This window comes from Natator depressus, chromosome 2 (genome assembly GCF_965152275.1).
Source record: "Natator depressus isolate rNatDep1 chromosome 2, rNatDep2.hap1, whole genome shotgun sequence".
Taxonomy (NCBI): domain Eukaryota; kingdom Metazoa; phylum Chordata; order Testudines; family Cheloniidae; genus Natator; species Natator depressus.
Window position 1 is genome coordinate 179,253,846 of NC_134235.1, and position 20,662 is coordinate 179,274,507.

General features: G+C 45.0%; 1 protein-coding gene across 5 annotated transcripts in view; it reads left to right on the forward strand.

Annotated features, from left to right (window-relative positions):
- Positions 1-20,662, forward strand: part of LRRFIP2 (LRR binding FLII interacting protein 2) — a 146,857-nt gene that overhangs the window by 74,624 nt on the left and 51,571 nt on the right. Inside the window, exons 10-14 of one of the 5 annotated variants that reach the window (XM_074945399.1) lie at positions 2,599-2,646; positions 2,742-2,786; positions 6,501-6,548; positions 6,640-6,693; positions 18,702-18,770. The exons of the other annotated variants lie outside the window; for them this stretch is intronic. Coding sequence (XP_074801500.1) covers positions 2,599-2,646; positions 2,742-2,786; positions 6,501-6,548; positions 6,640-6,693; positions 18,702-18,770 — 264 coding nt within the window. The remainder of the gene's footprint in view (positions 1-2,598; positions 2,647-2,741; positions 2,787-6,500; positions 6,549-6,639; positions 6,694-18,701; positions 18,771-20,662) is intronic. 5 annotated transcript variants of the gene reach the window in all.

The window sequence follows — 20,662 nt, forward strand, 5'->3', positions numbered from 1 at the left end:
CCAGTGAAAGGGGAAAGAAGGAGAAATTTTGAAAACACAGGAGGAACAAGAAATTAGATGGGTGGAACACTTCAGAGAAGTGCTAAACCAACCAGAACCAATTACAAGACTGGAATTTAACCATGATAAACCATTAGTCCTAGATATAGATGTATCTGGGGTAAAAATCGAAGGAGTAAAAAAAGCATTGCAGAAGATGGCAAAACAACAAGGCACCTTATTTGGACGGCATTCATCCTGAGATGCTTAAATATGGAGGCGAAGACATGGAATCTCCTTTACCAAGGGTCCAGAATCATTTGGCCAATCACGTCAGCAGGAATTTCTCCAAGAATCGTGACTGGTCTCTGAAGATCAGTTCACTGAGGTCCATCTTCGCAGAATAGGGCATCTTGGCTATTGACCTGTTTGTAATGAGATAACAAGTGCTATCAGTTTTTCTTTCAAGTGCATCTCAGTCCAGGTTCCTTAACTGGTGCCTGCCACCTGAATTGGGGATTGGCACTGATGTATTCCTTTCTCCCGATCTCGGCTTATTCTCAAACTGAAGCTGGATCATTCTAAACTAATTCTTATTGCCTGAAGTTGGCCAAGACAAAGTTGTTTATCCAACCACCTCAGTCTATCTGTTCGACATCCCATATCTCTTCCTCTTTATCCCAACCTACTAACTCTGCACCAGGGTCAAGTTTGATTTCCAACATTAAGTAATCTGCAGCTCGTGGCATGGCTAGATGAAGAGGAACAATGCTGTTTGGAAGCTGTTAAACAAGTGCTACTCAATTGTAGAAGTCCCTCCTTTAGCGCTACCTATTTGGCCAAGTGGAAGCGGTTTTTGGTTTGGTCATTGGTCCAGGGGAATCAACTGATGCTAGCCCACGTTCAGGGCATTCCAGAATATCTGTTACACCTTCAGGCCTCCAGTCTGTCTCTCAGCTCATTGAGGATCCACTTAGCAGTGATCTCGACGTTCCATACTATGATCCAAAGGAAGTCAATTTTCTCATACCCCACAGTAGTAAGGTATCTAAGGAATCATTTGTTTTTTTTCCCCCCACCGGTGAAAGAAGCAGTTCCTTTGTGGGACCTTAATATTGTGCTGGCTGCCCTCGGGGGTTCTCCGTTTTGAGGCCCTGGCAACTTGTTCTCCCTCTCTCCTGCACCTGTCATGTTTTCACATCTGCAGGAAGAGTAAGTGAGCTGCAGGCTTTAATGGCAGAGCCACCATTTACTCAGTTTTTCAAAGACTAGCTCGAGGGCTGCATTCTAAAATTTTGTATAAAGTGGTTTCACATTAACCAAATAATATGCTTATTGTATTCTTTCCTAAGCCACATTCAAGCACAGAAGAGCAGCACCTTCGTTTGTTGGATGTGAAACGATGTGTGTCTTTTTATTTGGCGAGGACTAAACCATTTAGTAGTTCAACTTCTTTCTGTTTCCTATGCAGACAGGATGAAGGATCACGTGGTCACCACACAGACTATTTCCAGATAACTTCTTGTATTATGACAGCATATGGAGTAGTTCAGGCAACACCTTCACAAAGACTATGGGCTCATTCAACGAGAGCTCAAGTGACATCAATCACATTTATCAATGATGTTTTGATATTGGACATTTGCACCTAGTCTCCTGTGTATATAATTTTACCAAATGCTATGCTATGCTATTATGGTTGCATCTATATCAGATGCAAACTTTGGGAAGGCAGTTCTGCAGTTGTTCAAGTAGATTTTGAGCCCACTTCCTACTGATACAGCTTGTGAATCACCTGAGTGGAATACACGACTGAACCAATCAAAGATGAAAAGATGGTTACCTACCTGGACGATAACTGTTCGAGAGATGGGTGCAGATGTGTATTCCACGACTCACCCATGGTGCCTTCTGCATAAGAGTCGCATCTCTTGATGTTTGATGCGAAGGAACTGAGTGGGATTGGGGTGACACTGCCCTTTAAAATAACCAGGAGAGGGGTTTAGGGACCAGAGACCATGAGTACCATCCCTACGGGTACTGCTAGGATGAGTTGTTTAGCTTTTGTGCACTGGGTGTGCACACACCTGAGTGGAATAAGTGTCTGTACCCACATCTCAAACAGCTACTATACGGTAGCTGTCTTTTCTTTAGTAGCAGAACTCTGAAACCAGGAACTTTTGACACTTTAACTTTTATGCACTGTACAGGGCATAGTATGATAGGGCGCAGGTCAACGATGGGGGACTGTAAGTGCTATCATAATGCAAATAATAAACTTCTGGTCTACCATCAGAGGGTAACAATTTCTGTCTATTGTAGACTTTGGTTAGATTTATATTCGTAACCAAGGAGAGAAATTGCATGACTGAGCCATCGAATCCTATGTTTCATGCTTTTTTCATGCCACGTTTTTACCATAAAAATACTAACTCTTTTTAATTAGCATATTATAGACTTCTGTTCTTCAAGATGTATGGTTCCTTTAAATATGTTATCGTACTAGATCTAAGTTTTATGTGTTTCATTAAATTCCGAGAGCTTCATTGCAAATATAAAACAATGGATTTAAACCTTCCTTTGTACTGCAGCCAAAATTTTTTTTTTCCCCCATCACAGTCCTCTTCTCTCTACAGTGATCCTTTGGCAACTACTAAGACCTATAGGGTTAGTACGGTGTGAAAAAGCTTTTTGGCTAACTTTTGATATGTTAATAGTTTTTTGGTTTTTTTAAATAAAAATAATTACTCTTTTCTTTATAGGTGTCTCCTACCGTAAACATGGGTTTGATAAGAAGTGCTAGTTTGGTTCGTATGAGTCCATTTGCACGGTTGCCTTAAACCTGCATTCAAATGTCTGTGATTTGAGAGTACTGTGTATGCATTCCTGCTGTATTTTAAAATAAAGCTAAAGCTTGCATGACTCAGATAATGTGAAATGTACAGGAATATAGAAGATGTTCTGAAAGGTGACTTCCACGGGATTTTTTAAAATTGTGGCTCATTTCTTTATAAAGAGAGGGTGGAATGCAGGACGCTTTTTTCTACTTGTTTTTTACTTTAGAAATATCAGGGATATCAGATGTCATCTGTTCTGGTTTTGTTAGGGAGTGTTAGGGATGTTAATTGCCAACTCTACCCTCTTAATTTAAGGAGCAATGCTGTTGCTTTTTTAACAAAAGCTTTCTTTATCCAAAATGTTAATTAGTCATTGCAGTTAAGATATTGGCAAAAAGGAAATTTAAACCCTGATTTTTTTTTTCCAGTGGGTTAACTTTCAGTTTTTGCTCTTTTGATGTCACATTTCATTAGTTCTCTAGTGATTTTTTTCATCTTCTTGTCTATACAAAGAATGAAATTCCAGTTTTAAAAGTGACACACAACCCCTGTGGGGGTTTTTTTTGTTTTGTTTTTTTGTTTTTTTTACTTTAAGAAAACCCCCTCAGGCCTCTAATTTTGTTTCCTTTGCTGGCCACCTTTAAATAACACACACCAAAAAAGCGTCTAAGTAATGTTACATTGGTGAGACAACTTCAAACTGCTCTACCTTGTGGTAACTTTTTTATTTGGCTTTTCAGTTATTTATACAACACCTAGGACAAGCGGGCCATAAGCTTCTTGGAGAATTTGGGACAATAAAAAGAATAACTAAAAGTCTTTAATTTGTTCCCTAAGCCACTTGCTCTGCTTATGATACATGAGATCTTGTCCTGATTTTGGATGCACATTTACCTCTTCCAACCATCACCTTGCAAAAATACTAACATGATGATTTGACTGTGTGTTAATGAAGCTGGTGTACATTTAATCAGATTATTATACCATTCAGTTCAGAACAAAATGAGTCACTTTTAAACGTCACCTTAATCTTTCTCCCCGTTCCTCCTCTGGCCAAAATATTAATAATTGATAATATAGACTAACTATTAGCTTGCAAAACACTATGAAATTCCAAAGACATAATTTTAAGATAAAGGAAAACAACATTGCGTGCATCAAACTATTTTTTCTTCAGTCATTTTAATGACTTAATGGCACACAATAAAAGATGACAAGTCCCAAATATGAAAGTCACCTCTTCCTTCACTATTTCCCTTGTTACTACCACACAACCTAAAAATTAGTTTGCTTTAAAACTTTGTCTCCTGTACTATCAAGCTCTTTTAAATGTCAGCACACATCTTAAGAGAAAAGCTCCTCTTCAGCATAATGTAAGCAGTATATGACCAGAACTCTGAAATTTTCCTTTTGTGATATAACCTCGCAGATCATCTGAGGATCAGAATCCTGTAAAAGTTGTTCAGAGAGTTAGGCGCGCAGTTGCCAACTTTCATGTGGTAAATAAGCACGCCAACTTTCACAATAAGCCAAAAATCAAGCTAATCCCATTTCAAAACAAGGCTAAAACAAGCCAATCCCTAAGAACCCCAACACTCTGTGTGACTGACTAGCGTGCAGTCTGGTGGGATTGTGGTGGGCCCACTGTGCACCCTTCACTCTCTGCCTTCCTTGCCCCTGCTTGCTGGGAGCCAATCAAAAAAAAGAAGCAACAAGTTACAACAAGCTGTAAGCCAAACAAGCAGCAAGCTACGAGCCAAAAACTAGCCAACAAGCAACTCTCACAAGCCAGTTAAGCCAAAATCAAGCCCAATTGCTTTCCCCCTCCTCCCCTGCATGGGTTTGGCATGTTTGGTTAGGTGGTATGTGTGTATGTATTGATTTATGTTAAGTTTTATTTGCTTTTTTTGTAAGGTAAGCCTGACACATTTTTGGGTGGATTCAATTAATATTTGAAGAATCTCAACTTTGATAGCTTCCCTTTAAATAATTTTCTATATTTTTGTAATAACTCACATGCTGAGTTCTTTTAGGGGTAAGTATTAAACCCTGAATATCAATATGATATTAAAGAATCTTAGCTCTGCATTATTGTTAATTGGTTGACAACATACTGAGCCTCCCCCCCCCCCCCCCCCCCGGCTTTGTCTGTACTTAAATTGCTGCAGGAGTGCTTCAGTGTAGACATTCACTGCAGCGAGAGGAGGGGTTCTCCTGGCGCTGTAGATAAACCACCTCCGTGAGAGGCAGTAGCTAAATCAATGGAAGAATTCTTTCATCAGCCTAGTTTTGCCTACATGGGCACTTAGGCTGGGTCTACCCTATAAATTTACATCAATATAACTACACCGTTCAAGGGTGTGAAAAATCCACAGGTACCTCACCTCCATGAGAGGTGGCTATGTTGACAGGAGAAGCCCTCCCATTAACGTAGCATGGTCTGCACAGGGGGATAGGTCAATATAACTACGTCTGAGTGATGTAGTACCCTAAACACCATAGTGATATCGACCCCCATCCAGACAGCGCTGTTAACGGGAGCAGACACAAAATTCTCGTGAATTAATCACGAGAGTCATGATTTCTAAGAAAAAAAGATCCTGACATTTGCAAATTCTATCCACAGATCATGAGTCAGGATTACTTTTAGTTAGAAATTGCTGTAGTGGCTGGAGCTATGGCCTGCATGCTGACATGAGGAAGGGGGAGGGGAAGGCGGGGGGGGGGTTTATTGATTGTGGGTTCTGAGCAGATGGGGTGAGTGCTCAGCTGACGGCAGTGGGGATTGATGGGGTCAGTGCCTGAACTGATGGGATGGTGGTGCTGGGGGTGAGGGAACTGAACTGATGGGGAGCTGAATTGAGGGGGGTTGGGTGGAGACAGAACTGATGAGTGACTAGAGGACAGGATTAATTGCTGGGCAGGAGATGGGCAGATGTGGGGGTGAGAGCTCCTGCAGCAAGGGCCAAAATCAGCTTCTCTAGTATATGTAGTGGGCAACACTAATTGTAACATGCACACATTCTGGGGATGGGCAGGAGGAGTTCAAAAATCAAGAGACTGACCTAAGAAACACGGTATAATCTTTAAAAATCTCGTGATTTTTGGGCATCTGGCTCATGATTTTTGATCTCTTGAAGTTGTCATTACTGCGGGAGGGCTGCTTTTGTCAACATAGCTGTCACCTCTTGTGGAGGTGGATTATCTATGCCAATGGGAGAAGCCTTCTTGTAGGCATAGGTAGTATCTTCACTGAAACGCTCATCTAGTTTTTGTTCAAGCTGAGTGAAATTCAAAAAGATAAACAGCATAAATAACATTTAAATTACACTTTACATTTTCAGTATTAATCTTTTGGTTAAACATAGTTAAGGTTTAAAATACTATTTAAAAATAGTTTTTTTTAAAAAAAAAATCTGACCCTTTTAACAGAATAGTCAGATTTCCTCTTAGAGAATTCCCTGTATGACGGGAGGAAGTGGTGACAAAAAGGAAATACAAGTTTGGCCCTACCCCCTTTCAAAAAGTACAGCCTTTGGTGGAAAATGCATGGAAACTGAATATCATAAGGGTGAAGTTTGATTGCACAGTAGTAGAATTATTATATTGCATGACTCGAGGTTGTCACATTTTAATTATTTTGACACTAGATATAAACAATGATCCATTCCCTTTGTTTCCCAGGCATCATTGTGTGGTAATGGATTATATAGCTCCTATAATTCTCACACTGTAAGTCTAATTAGCTTATTTTCTGAAAACGTTTACTAATGTAAAGATTAAAAATTATAAAACCTTTCTTCCTCATAACTTTTGTCTATAGCCATCTGAATACAGTTATTCTTCGAGAGCAAGCTCAGCTCGAAGTAGTCCTGTGGTGAGCCCTCTTGCATGATTTTGTGGTATTTTTTTCTTGACTAATTCACAATAATCATCGTGAGCATTTGCACTGTAAGTCACTCTAGTGATAAATACATGAACTACAGATTTTTGTTCTGCTTCAGAAAAATTAAATCAGCTTTTATTTATTTAAAAAATAAATCAAAAATTAAATTTAAAATTAAATTAAAAAGAAAATTAACAAAAATGAGAATATTTGATCAAACAATTCAACTGTAGAAGTTGCTGTACAAGGTTTTCCTTTTTAAAAAAAGTTTTAAAGTTGAAAATGGATGACACTTTTTTTTTTTAAATCTTGAAAAAGAGTACATATAGAGAACTCCATCACAGTTACCAGGTGTTACTTCAAAAAGTTCAGCTAGAAGCATGAAGACAGTGTTGCCAAATATAAACATTAGTATACTAGCTGGAGCAGGGGAGTGACGGCGCCATTACATTTGTATTGAAAGGGACGTTTCATAAGGAAGAGAAGTGTGGCGTGGCTTAGTGCCTGCATATTGTATGAAGTAAGTATCTCAATTCTCCAGTTTACCCATATTAGAGATTGAGAGAGAGTTCCTATGCATCAGAAAGGAAATAGGCTGGTGACACCTGACAGTTGCAGGTAAACTGGTAGCTGTCTTCTCAGAGGAAAAATGGAAGAGTTTATTTCCAGTGAGAACATAAATATTTCTCTATGAACCATTACGACTTTCAGTGATGTATTTGATATGTTACAGCTTGATGTGCCAGAACATAATCTGTCATAGTTTAGTACAGATTGGAATGAAATTGGGCTTGGTGCAGGAAGGTACAGTGTGTATTATCTGTTGCCTTTTGTAGATCACAGTTGCTAATGTAAACAAATCCCTTGGCCTTTACAAAAATTACATCTAATATTTAACACTAAGGATTTCTTCCATAATTGGGGGTTGGAGAAGAGCTTCCAATTAAATCAGGTTTAAAACAGAGCCACTGAAAAAGTGCTATTAAAGGAAGTAGAACCAAGGGGAAGGGTGGAGAGAATCGTGTTTTGTTTCTTTGGTAGGTACTCAGATATTGTGGGGGGTGAGGGCCATATAAATAACCAGACAAATGGTTGTTGGATTAAAATATGTAAGAAATGTTGTTGTTGCCTTTTTATCATTAAGCGAGACTTTGCAGCTTTGTACTATGTATCTTTTTGGTCCAGCAGTGAAGATGTAGTTCTGAAACTGATGACATGACACTTGTTTTAGTGTCAGCCTTCTCTATGGAGGATTGACGTTTCACTGTAGTTTCTAGCTAGAGAAAAGATGGGATTAGGAGGAGACAGATTTTGTTTAAAATAAAAACCATCTTCAATAGTATCTAGAAGGCTGGAAAATTATAGATCAAGTAAATCTATATTTTAATTTCAAGTTTACTACATTGTGATAGGTTTCAGAGTAACAGCCGTGTTAGTCTGTATTTGCAAAAAGAAAAGGAGTACTTGTGGCACCTTAGAGACTAACCAATTTATTTGAGCATAAGCTCCAGTGAAGTGAGCTGTAGCTCACGAAAGCTTATGCTCAAATAAATTGGTTAGTCTCTAAGGTGCCACAAGTACTCCTTTTCTTTTTACATTGTGATAAACTTTTATAAAAATAAGTTACCTAAGGCATGTTGAATTCTTAGAATAATTGTGCAAAATTCTGCTCAGTGGACTTTCAAGAGCAAAACCAAAAGCAGAATTTGGTTAATGTTTATGGCATGCAGGCTTGGGGCCTATCAATTTGATTTTCTTGGAGTGTTTTTCTAAGTGTTAGTCTGTTCTATTTTATTTGCCCATGCACCCCCCAAAATTGTCCACTTATAACAATCGCAACAACCAAAAAACCCCACAAGTATGTCTCTGGCTAGCAAGACTTCCAATTCCTGGCAAAACAACTCTTATGGTGAAAGTCAAAAGTGACATGCAAAGGATTTGGGAGACACAAAAGGATTTATATCCTTGTGTTGTTCTACAATATATAAAGCCAGAAGTCGAGTAGGTTGTTTTGGCTTTTTTAAAAGTGTTTTTTCTGATTACTTTTAAAGTTAGAAATATTTAATTTCAAGTCTGACATATTCTCTGATTTTGTTGGAGGACCTGCTGCTGTTTTCAGCATGTTTGTGTGATGCTCTTACCAGTCATCATTGACACTTCCAGGGTAGACAACACCTACATTTCTAATTTTAAAATAGGGAAAACAAAAAAAATTTGGACCCTGTTTATACATCACAGAGAAGCAAAAAAAGGCAGTAAGCTGAATTTTTTTTTCTTGCAGGTCACCATAAAGATTGGAACACCCACTTTAGCTCTCATTGTCCGCTTCATGTACTGTACCCATTTTGTTTGAGGTTGTTGGGAGAATAATGTGTTTATTAAATCCATAAAAGTGATTTTTTTGCATCCATTGATTTTGTTCTTTTTGAGAATTATCTGGTAGGTGAATGTAGAGTACATATCTAATAGTCCAGCCTTTTGACTTAATTGTACTCCTTTTCAAAAACAGTTTTATGTTTAGCAGTTTTATTTGCCTACCTACAAGTCTTTCACTTTTCAAGCCAGTATGAAACTTTTCCATTTTCTTATTTTCAGATTTTGCTGTCCTTTAGAATTTAATGGTTACAAATCTAATTTCCTCTTCGAAGGCTTGTTCATGTCAGTTGCAGTCAGGTGTGTGCACGTGTGCATGCCTGCACGGCAGCCGGAAGATTTTTCCCCTAACAGTATCCATCGGGTCGGTCCCAGCGCCCCCTGAAGTGGCACCATCAAGGCGCTCAATATAGCGCCCTGCTGACACACCACCTCCTCAGTTCCTTCTTACCACCAGTGACAGTTAGCTGGAACTTCCCCTTGCTCTTGTCATGACAAGCGCATTTGGCAGTCTGTATATAGGTTTCAGAGTAACAGCCGTGTTAGTCTGTATTCGCAAAAAGAAAAGGAGTACTTGTGGCACCTTAGAGACTAACCAATTCTCTAAGGTGCCAGTCTGTATATAGTTATTCATTAGTTTTTGTACTTAGTGTTTAAGTAGTTAGTAGGTACTTTACTTAGTTCTTAAGTTTTCTTTGGAGGGGTTTCCCCTCCAGTGCTATCCTGGCACTAGGGCATGCTGTGGTCTCCTGGCTTCAAAGCCTGTGAAGTCTGCAGCAAGTGTATGCCCAGAAATGATCCTCACACTTCATGTGTGAAGTGTCTGGGGGAGAGCCATCAAAAGGATAGCTGTAGGATCTGGACGGAGGGGGCAGTTCTCCCCAGGACACTGAAAGATAGAGATCAGCGCCTGAAGATCCTACTAATGGAAGCGGCACTCCAGCCCCAGTCCGAGTGACCTGGTGCCGAGTACCTTCTCCTCAATACGCAGTGCTGCCGCACTATCGGTACAGAGATCGGTGCCAAGTAAAGGCAAGGAGTCTCGGCACTGTCATGGCTCCACTTGCGGCTCACATACCACAGGCAGGCACAGGTCTCAATCGCCGGTGCCGCAGAAGAAGAGGAGGCCAGAGAGGGGTTGTTTTCCCCATCCCCACAGCTAGACCCAAGGTGCCGGCCATTGTGAGACTCAAGTCGGGTCACACTACTTCGGCCCCACTGCCAGAGATGGTCACGTCAACTCCTGCCCTCGTGGAAGGGCGGGCAAGTCCGGACCATAGAATCATAGAATATCAGGGTTGGAAGGGACCTCAGGAGGTCATCTAATCCAACCTCCTGCTCAAAGCAGGACCAATCCCCAACTAAATCATCCCAGCCAGGGCTTTGTCAAGCCTGACCTTAAAAACCTCAAAGGAAGGAGATTCCACCACCTCCCTAGGGAATGCATTTCAGTGTTTCACCACCCTCCTAGTGAAAAAGTTTTTCCTAATATCCAACCTAAACCTCCCCCACTACAACTTGAGACCAATACTCCTCGTTCTGTCATCTGCTACCACTGAAAGCGGTCTAGATCCATCCTCTTTGGAACCCCCTTTCAGGTAGTTGAAAGCAGCTATCAAATCCCCCCTCATTCTACTCTTTTGCATACTAAACAGTTCCCAGTTCCCTCAGCCTCTCCTCATAACTCATGTGTTCCAGTTCCCTAATCATTTTTGTTGCCCTCCGCTGGATGCTTTCTAATTTTTTCACATCTTTCTTGTAGTGTGGGGCCCAAAACTGGACACAGTACTCCAGATGAGGCCTCACCAATGTCGAATAGAGGGGAACGATCACGTCCCTCGATCTCCTGGCAATGCCCCTACTTAATACATCCCAAAATACCATTGGCCCTCTTGGCAACAAGGGCACACTGTTGACTTATATCCAGCTTCTTGTCCACCGTAACCCCAGGTCCTTTTCTGCAGAACTGCTGCATAGCCATTCGGTCCCTAGTCTGTAACGGTACATGGGATTCTTCCGTCCTAAGTGCAGAACTCTGCACTTGTCCTTGTTGAACCTCATAGGATTTCTTTTGGCCCAATCCTCCAACTTGTCTAGGTCCCTCTGTATCTTATCCCTACCCTCCAGCGTATCTACCTCTCCTCCCAGTTTAGTGTCATCTGCAAACTTGCTGAGGGTGCAATCCACACCATCCTCCAGATCATTAATGAAGATATTGAACAAAACCGGCCTGAGGACCGATCCTTGGGGCACTCCACTTGATACCGGCTGCCAACTAGATATGGAGCCATTGATCACTACCCGTTGAGCCAGACGATCTAGCCAGCTTTCTATCCACCTTATAGTCCATTCATCCAGCCCATACTACTTTAACTTGCTTGCAAGAATATTGTGGGAGACTGTCAAAAGCTTTGCTAAAGTCAAGGAATAACACGTCCAGTGCTTTTCCCCGTCATCCACAGAGCCAGTTATCTCGTCATAGAAGGCAGTTAAATTAGTCAGGCATGACTTGCCCTTGGTGAATCCATGCTGACTGTTCCTGATCACTTTCCTCTCCTCTAAGTGCTTCAGAATTGATTCCTTGAGGACCTGCTCCATGATTTTTCCAGGGACTGAGGTGAGGCTGACTGGCCTGTAGTTCCCCAAATCTTCCTTCTTCCCTTTTTTAAAGATGGGCACTAAATTAGCCTTTTTCCAGTCATCTGGGACCTCCCCCGATCGCCATGAGTTTTCAAAGATAATGGCCAATGGCTCTGCAATCGCATCCGCCAACTTCTTTAGCACTCTTGGATGCAGCACATCCGGCCCCATGGACTTGTGCTCGTCCAGCTTTTCTAAATTGTCTCAAACCACTTCTTTCTCCACAGAGGGCTGGTCACCTCCTCCCCATGCTTTGCTGCCCAGTGCAGTAGTCTGGGAGCTGACCTTGTTCGTGAAGACAGAGGCAAAAAAAGCACTGAGTACATTAGCTTTTTCCACATCCTCTGTCACTAGATTGCTTCCCTCATTCAGTAAGGGGCCCACACTTTCCTTGCCTTTCTTCTTGTTGCTAACATACCTGAAGAAACCCTTCTTGTTACTCTTAACATATCTTGGTAGCTGCAACTCCAAGTGTGATTTGGTCTTCCTGATTTCACTCCTGCATGCCTGAGCAATATTTTTATACTCATCCCTGGTCATTTATCCAATCTTCCACTTGTAAGCTTCTTTTTTGTGTTTAAAATCAGCAAGGATTTCACTGTTAAGGATTTCACCTGCCATATTTACTATTCTTTCTACACATCGGGATGGTTTGTGTCTGTAACCTCAATAAGGATTCTTTAAAATACAGCCAGCTCTTCTGGACTCCTTTCCTCCTCATGTTATTCTCCCAGGGGATCCTCCCCATCAGTTCTCTGAGGGAGTCAGTCTGTTTTTCTGAAGTCCAGGGTCCGTATTCTGCTGCTCTCCTTTCTTCCTTTTGTCAGGTTCCTGAACTTGACCATTTCATGGTCATTGCCTCCCGGGTTCCCATCCACTTTTGCTTCCCCTACTAATTCTTCCCGGTTTGTGATCAGCAGGTCAAGAAGAGCTCTGTCCCTAGTTGGTTCCTCCAGCATTTGCACCAGGAAATTGTCCCCTTACAGTTTCCAAAAACTTCCTGGATTGTCTGTGCACCGCTGTATTGCTCTCCCAGCAGATACCAGGGTGATTGAAGTCTCCCATGAGAACCAGGGCCTGCGATCTAGTAACTTCCGTTAGTTGCCGGAAGAAAGCCTCGTCCACCTCTTCCCCCGGTCCAGTGGTCTATAGCAGACTCCCACCATGACATCACCCTTGTTGCTCAAACTTCTAAACTTAATTTAGAGACTCTCTGTTTTTCTACAGTTTCATATTGGAGCTCTGAGCAGTCATACTGCTCTTTAACATACAATGCAACTCCCCAACCTTTTCTGCCCTGCCTGTCCTTCCTGAACAGTTTATATCCATCCATGACAGTACTCCAGTCATGTGACTTATCCCACCAAGTCTCTGTTATTCCAATCACATCATAATTCCTTGACTGTGCCAGGACTTCCAGTTCTCCCTGCTTGTTTCCCAGGCTTCTTGCATTTGTGTATAGGCACTTGAGATAACTTGCTGATCGTCCCTCTTTCTTGGTATGAGGCAGGAGCCTTCCCCTCTCGCGCTCTCCTGCTTGTGCTTCCTCCCAGTATCCCACTTACCTGCTTACCTCAGGGCTTTGGTCTCTTTCCCCCGGTGAACCTAGTTTAAAGCCCTCCTCACTAGGTTAGCCAGCCTGCTTGTGAGGATGCTCTTCCCTCTCTTCATTAGGTGGAGCCCTTCTTGCTTGCCAAGGCTGAGCTGACAATGACATCTCCCGTTGACCCCGGAGGTGTTTGAGGCAGCCTGGGACCTGCTCCAGCTCATGGCACCATTCTTCCCGCCAAGACGAGATAGGTCACCAGCACCGGTTGCTCCCCTGGCACTGCCAAGGGGAAAACCTGCAATGATGTCCCGGTGGTCTCCAGTCCTGGTGCACCGCTCCCTGGTGCCAGAACAGGGTCAGCAGCCTTGTTGGTCCCGAGCCCTTGGTGTGGACCCTCTGTGCCTCAAAATACCACTCCTCCATGGTCCTCCTTTTCAGAGACCTCGGAGTCAGAGTTGGACTCCTATCGATCTCACAGGTCATCACGAGACCGGCACCCTTACCCAGCATCATGGCCCGTGCAATGGTAGCCCTTGGCACAATGGCCCTTTTGGCGTCCCTGGGCCTTTCACCAAGGCCAAGGGTGGCGCCAAGGGTCACATTCCAGGGCATGGCAGTGCCTCGGCCACTTTCGTACTCCCTCCGGCACAGCCAGGATCGATAGGATCGGGGGTAGCTCCATCACTCCTTGACGCCATCATCCAGTGGTATCAGCGCTGACGACCTTGGCACTGACAGCCCTGACACCATCGGTTCTGGCTTTGACAACTTCGGCACCGACAGCCTCAGCACTGACGTATACAGCTCCAGCACTGAGGGGCTCTGTACCATCTATGTTGGCTCCAGCCCAGGATCCCCAAGTGCCATAGGACCTCTTGGGCGCGGAGGAAAGAGAGCAGCCACTCCTTGTGGGGGTCTCTTCCTTTCCATCTTCAGATGAAGTGCTGGCAGGCACTTCAGGAGCCCCAGCCCTGCAGGACAACGGGGTCCTACAGCAATTGCTGAAGAGGGATGCCCAGAGCCCAGGCATTCAGGCAGAGGAGGTAGTGGAGGACGCAGATCCAATGGTGGATATCCTCACCTCCTCCAGACCGACACATATTGCCCTATCCTTCATAAAGACGATTGCTGACACCATAAAAACCTTATGGCAGACCCCAGCTTCGTTGCCCCCTATGGCTAAGCTCAATGAAAGACGCTATTTTGTGCCATCCAGGGGCTACGAGCACTTGTATACCCATCCTTCACCAGATTCCCTGGTCATGGACGCTGCTAACCAACGTGAACTCCAGGGCTACCAAGTTCCCTCCCCAAAGAATTGGGAGGTGAAACGACTCAGCCGTTTTGGGAGAAAAGTCTACTCCACTGGTGGCTTGCAGCCCCGCATTTCTAATCAGCAGGCCATTGTCAGTATCTACTGCTACAATACATGCGGGGCAATGGCAAAGTTCGTAGAGCTGCTGCCGCAGGACTCCCGTGCCGAATTCTTGGCCCTGGTTGAGGAGGACAAGCTCATTTCTCGAGTTTCACTCTAGGCCACTCTGTATGGGGCTGATGCAGTCACTCGGGTGATGGCTACCAGTGTTGCCATGAGAAGGGGCTCCTGTCTCCAGGTCTCAGGTCTGCCATACGAGTCCAGAAGGTGAGCAACAAACACTACCGGTTCAGTCCTCCCGTTTGGCCTGTCAGCGGTGCCTCGTGTGTTTACCAAGTGTATGGCAGTCGTGGCTGCATTCCTATGCAGGCGCCAGGTACAAGTGTTTCCATACCTTGACAACTGGCTGATCAAGGGCTGGTCCAGGGCTCAAGTAGAGGCACAAGTCAACTTCATAAGAACGACGTTCAACTAACTGGGCCTTCTCCTGAACATGGGGAAATCGACTCTTTCTCCTGTACAGCGGATAGAGTTCATAGGGGAGGTACTAGACTCTACACAGGCCAGGGCACACCTCCCAGAAGCGAGGTTTCTGGCCCTGGGTGACATCATTCAAAGTCTCAGGCAGTTTCTTACCATCACAGCAAGGAATTGCCTGAAACTTCTAGGACAGGATGGCCTCTTGTACTTATGTGGTGCAGCACACCAGGCTCAGACTCCGTCCTCTCCAATCGTGGCGAGCCTCAGTTTATTTGCCGACTCGGGACAGTTTGGACAGGGTCGTGACTCTGCCTCACCCGGTCCTCGACTCCCTCCAGTGGTAGCTGGACCAGCAGGTAGTGTGTACAGGGGTCCTCTTCACCGGTCCTCAGACATCCCACTTGCTAATGATGGACGCATCAGCCTTGGGTTGGGGAGCATATCTGGGAGACCTCAGGACATAAGGCCTCTGGTTTTAGGTGGAACTCGCTCTCCACATCAATGTCAGAGAGCTGAGAGCGGTGCACCTGGCATGCCAGACTTTCTGAGACCACGTGACAGGGAGATGTGTATCAGTTATGCCAGACAACACCACGGTGATGTTCTGTATCAACAAACAGGAGGGTGTATGCTCTTCTCCCCTGTGCCAGGAAGCCCTCATGCTGTGGGACTTCTGTGTAGCTCATTTGATACACCTGAAAGCATCATACCTCCTGGGAGTACAGAACAAGTTGGCAGACGGTCTCAGCAGGTTATTTCATGGCCACAAGTGGTCCCTATGCCTGGATGTCGCCAACTCCATCTTTCAACGGTGGGCTTTTCCCTAGATGTACCTGTTCGCCACATGATGCAACAGGAAGTTCCAGCGGTTTTGCTCCTTCCTGAATCACAGCCCAGCCTCCATCGTTGATGTGTTCATCCTCCTATGGAGAGGCCATCTCCTCTACGCGTTCTCACCCATCCCTCTCATTCACAAGGTGCTTCTCAAGATACGAAGGGAAGAGGCTTCAGTATATTGACAGCTCCAGCCTGGCCCCGCCAACAGTGGTACACATCTCTTGTGGAAATGTCTGTGGAAGCCCCAGTCACCTTGCCACTCCTCCCAGACTTAATATCTCGGGATCACTGCTGTCTCCAGCACCCGAACCTCGAGTCGTTACACCTCATGGCATGGAAGCTCCATGGCTGAACCCCCTGGAGGTCTTCTGTTTGGACCTCATTAGACAAGTCCTCCATGGCAGTAGGAAACCCTCCATCAGGGCTACCTACTTTGCCAAGTAGAAGAGATTCTCAATCTGGTTGGCACAGCATCATTCATCCCCGACGCTCACCTTTATAACACTCATACTGGACTACCTTCTCCATCTCAAGCAGCAGGAACTGTCCATGTCATCAATAAGGGTTCCCTTGGCAGCCATCTCTGCCTTCCGTCCAGGCGCAGAGGGCCGGTCAGTCTTTGCCAGCCCTGTGGTCAGCCATTTTCTGAAAGGTCTCAGCAGGTTATATCCACATGTTCAATATATCCGGCCCCAACCTGAGACCTCACTCTAGTCCTTTGGTTCGAAGGACAGACCCATCAATTTGGACTGGCAACTTGTTCTCTGCTCTGTCATACATGGTAGTGTTTCTGGTAGCGATAACCCTCAGCCAGGAGGGTGTCTGAGCTCAACGCCATAATATCAGAGCCCCCTTACACCAAGTTCTATAAGGACAAGCTCAGGCCACATTCAGCTTTCCTCCTGAAGGTTGTCTCCCAATTTCATATCATCCAGGACATCTTCCTCCCAGTGTTCTATTGTGACAGATTTCTGTTACCAATCTGCCTGAGGAGTCAGGTGATCAGGCTGAGGCCACAGGATCGTTTGGGCGGGAGATGACAAAACACACCAAGTATCTAAGTTTTTTAAAGCTTTATTGATAAAATAATGAAATAACAGCAGAGTGTGCTGGAGTGGGAGGGGTTCCCCACGTCACTCAGAGGAAGGAAGAAAGCCTTAGTGCCCCAAGCCCTAACCCACTTTCATATTCACACCCGCACTACCCGAGGCTGGCCAAGCCTGGGTGTAACGTAAGAAGAAGAGGGGGTGTGGGGTGGATGGGAGTTCTTGTCCCGTGCACGGGTTGTCCAAGGTCCACTGTGATCTCTGAATTATTCCAGCTCTCAGGAGGGTTTTAAGCCCTGGGTTCCTTTTGGGAGTGTTCCATTCCGTGACCTCTGTTCCTGGTGCTCTTTGTGCCAGTCCAAACCGGCTTTCTGTGGTCGTCTTTGCTTTCCCAAAACACAACGGCTCCAGGGACATGAAGCTCTGCTCCCCCCCCCACCGCCCTCGTCGTCTCATCTGTGTTTTCCATCTCTGCAGTCCTGGTTTTCTCATGGCTGGCTGTGGCTGGTGAGAGACAAACTTCTCATCTCGTGCCATGACCTTGGACTGGGGCCAGTGTCTTATTGTCGGACTGAGCTTGCTAGCTGCGTTGTTGAGTTAAACTGTTCTCTGCTCTTTCTCCTTCCCCCTTTGGCCTCTTGCAGCCTGCAAAAGAATCTCCCACACTCCACTCATGCCTTTGACCCTCCCCAAAAGGCCTTGCGATGCTTGCAACAGCATTAGCAACATGCAGTGCTGATCTGCCTTCCCCGGGGAACCCCTGAGGTTATGACACTATCCTAAGCTGCACTTGAGCAGCGGGGAGGAGAGGCTTCACTCATTGAATGTCCACAGAGCACTAGCCTTTTACATTGAAAGAAAGAAGCCGTTTAGGAAGTCCATTCAACTGTTCGTGGCCGTGGCAGACAGGACGAAGGGTCTTCCAGTCTCCTCCCAACAAGTTTCTTTGTGGATCATGTCCTACATCCGTGAATGGTATAACCTGGGAGAGGTGCCTGCCCCTCTGCTCACAATGCACTCCACTAAGGTGTAGGCTTCTTCAGCAGTGTTCCTGGCGCAAGTTCCGACTCATGGAATATGCATTGTGGTGACGTCCTCCATACATATTTCACTGCGCATTATGCAGTTTACCCAGTTGGCCAGAGATGATGTGGCCTTTGCTACGGTTGTGCTCCAGTCAGTGGACAACTCCAACCCCGCCTCCTGAACTTAACCTTGGGAGTCACCTGATTGGAATTGTCATGAACAAGTGCTTGAAGAAGAAAAAACGGTTACTTACCTTCTCATAACTGTTCTTCGAGATGTGTTGTTCATGTCCATTCCAATACCCTCCCGCCTACCCCTCTGTCGACATACCCAGCAAGAAGGAACTGAGGGGTGGCATGTCAGTAGGGTCCTATGTTGAGTGCCATGATGGCACCACTCCAGGGGGCGCCTGGACCAACCCAATGGATACTGCTAGGGGAAAAAAATCTTTCGGCTGCTGTGCACACACACACACCTGATTAGAATGGACATGAACAACACATCTTGAAGAATAACAGTTACGAGAATGCGAGTAACTGTTTTTTCTTTAAATTTGTGTTTTTATGTAGAGTGTGCCTCATTCACTAACATTCTATGAATTACTTATTTCAAGATGGAAATTGTTTGGACTGCAGTCAATCAGCTGTAAATACATGCATTTTAATCTTTGTAGTTTACAGACAATGAAACAGGGAGTACCACATCCTCTAATCGTGCCATCCGAGGGCGGAGTGATAGCATGGTGAGCCGGGTTGCATGCAATTGTCTGATGCTATTGGTGGTATCTTAACTTTTTTTAAGATCCCTAATTGCTTTATTTAACATTAGCACATACTGTTCCACAGATATGAAGGGCTGCTTGTGAGAGAGGGAAGGTAGACACCCCTATTCACTTACAACTTGTGTGCACCCATTGGCCTGAGTTGCGTTTTCTTGAAATCCATTATATTACTTAGGCAGAGTTGTATGATATCTCTATATATGTCTTATAATGCAGCTCAAATAAGACAGTTGACCTTATTTGTACTGGGTGAATGTTTTTGAATTACTTTTTGAGCTAATTCAGTTTTTAAGGAAATATAGTCATAGGCAGAACTGGTAGAGCCACTTATACTTGAGGTTGCCAAACATTACTTCCCATTATAAGACCCTGTTTTCAGTCGCTTATAACTTTGCCAAATTTTAACTTTTCTGGCTGAAATTTTCCATGCCAGATATCTGCATCTGGCTGAATATTTTTTTGAAAATTTCAGCAAAACTGGCTCAGTTGTTTCAGAGAATGATTAAGGAAAAACACATGGTTTTACCAGATTAAAAAAAAAACAAAAAACATTTTGTTGAGAAGCTCTAGAACAGGGGCTGGCAAAATACAGTCTGTGGGCCGGATCCGGCCCGTCTAACATTTCTGTCCGGCCCACCATAACTAACATTTCTGTCTGGTCTCCTCTGCTCTCTCACAATCTCTGAGTCCGGACCACTAAAAGTCCTGCAGCGCAGCAGGGCACTCAGGAAGTCTGCCTGCCTGTTGTGACCCCACACTGCTACTGGAGGCGACCGGTTGTTGCTGGCACACCTCTGCGTGCTGCCCCCACCCCCTAGCACTGTCCTCATAGGCAGGAAACCGACCAATGGGAGCTACGGGAGTGGTGCTTGTGGGCACAGGCAGCGCACAGAGACCCGCTGCTCCCCTCCTCTCAAGGGGCATGCAGAGACGTGCCAGCAGCAGCCACTTCCGGGAGTGGTGTCGGGCCACAGCATGCAAGCAGCTTGCCTGAACCCTGCTGCGCCACCAGACAGGAGCCGCCTATGGTAAGCGCCTCCCTGCCAGAGCCTGCATCTCGCACCTCCTCTCACCCCAATTCCCTGCCCCAGGTTAAAACCTCCTGCTGCACCCAGACTTCCTCCCAGACCCCGCATCCTCTTCTGCACCCTAACCTGCACCAGCCCAGAGCCCCCTCCTGCACCAAACTCCTGCCCAGAGCCCACACCCCCTCCATTAATATAGTAGAAATATGTGGCTTGTGACGACTTACCAAAATTCGTGGAGTGGCCCCCCTGCAAAAATTATTGCCCACCCCTGCTCTAGAACCTCCATGGTTTGGAGTAGGGATTTGAAATTTGGCAGGGGATGGCTTTTGTAACAGAAAAGTGTCTTTCTGTTCCTATGAAAAGCCACCAAAATTTGGCCAAGTCATAATCCTTTGGAAAAAATCTCAGTTTGCACGTGCTCAGTGGAGACTTGTTACAATGAGGCAGCTAAATTCTTAGAAGAGTCCATCTGTACTGAGCATGCTACAGCACAGGGCTGCAGGGAATGAGCAGGACTTTCTGTGCCACTGTTGCTCTTGCTGTTTTGGTGTGATGCTGGACACAGGAAGAGAAAGCAGGGAGACTGTCTCTCCTGTACTCTCAATGCTCATGCTGCTAAACCCGGGCAGCATGAAGGAAGAAGTGAGCCAACTTGAATATGGCGAAGGGACGTGAATGAGAGCCACACCAGAGGAGATAAAGTAGATTGTGGTAACGAGCCTCAGAGTGGGACAAGACAGAGCTGAGTGCTGTGGAGATAGATTGGGCAAGGAGCTGAGATATGGGGAAGACTGGGACTTTTGGATGAGCCCCAATGGGGAGACT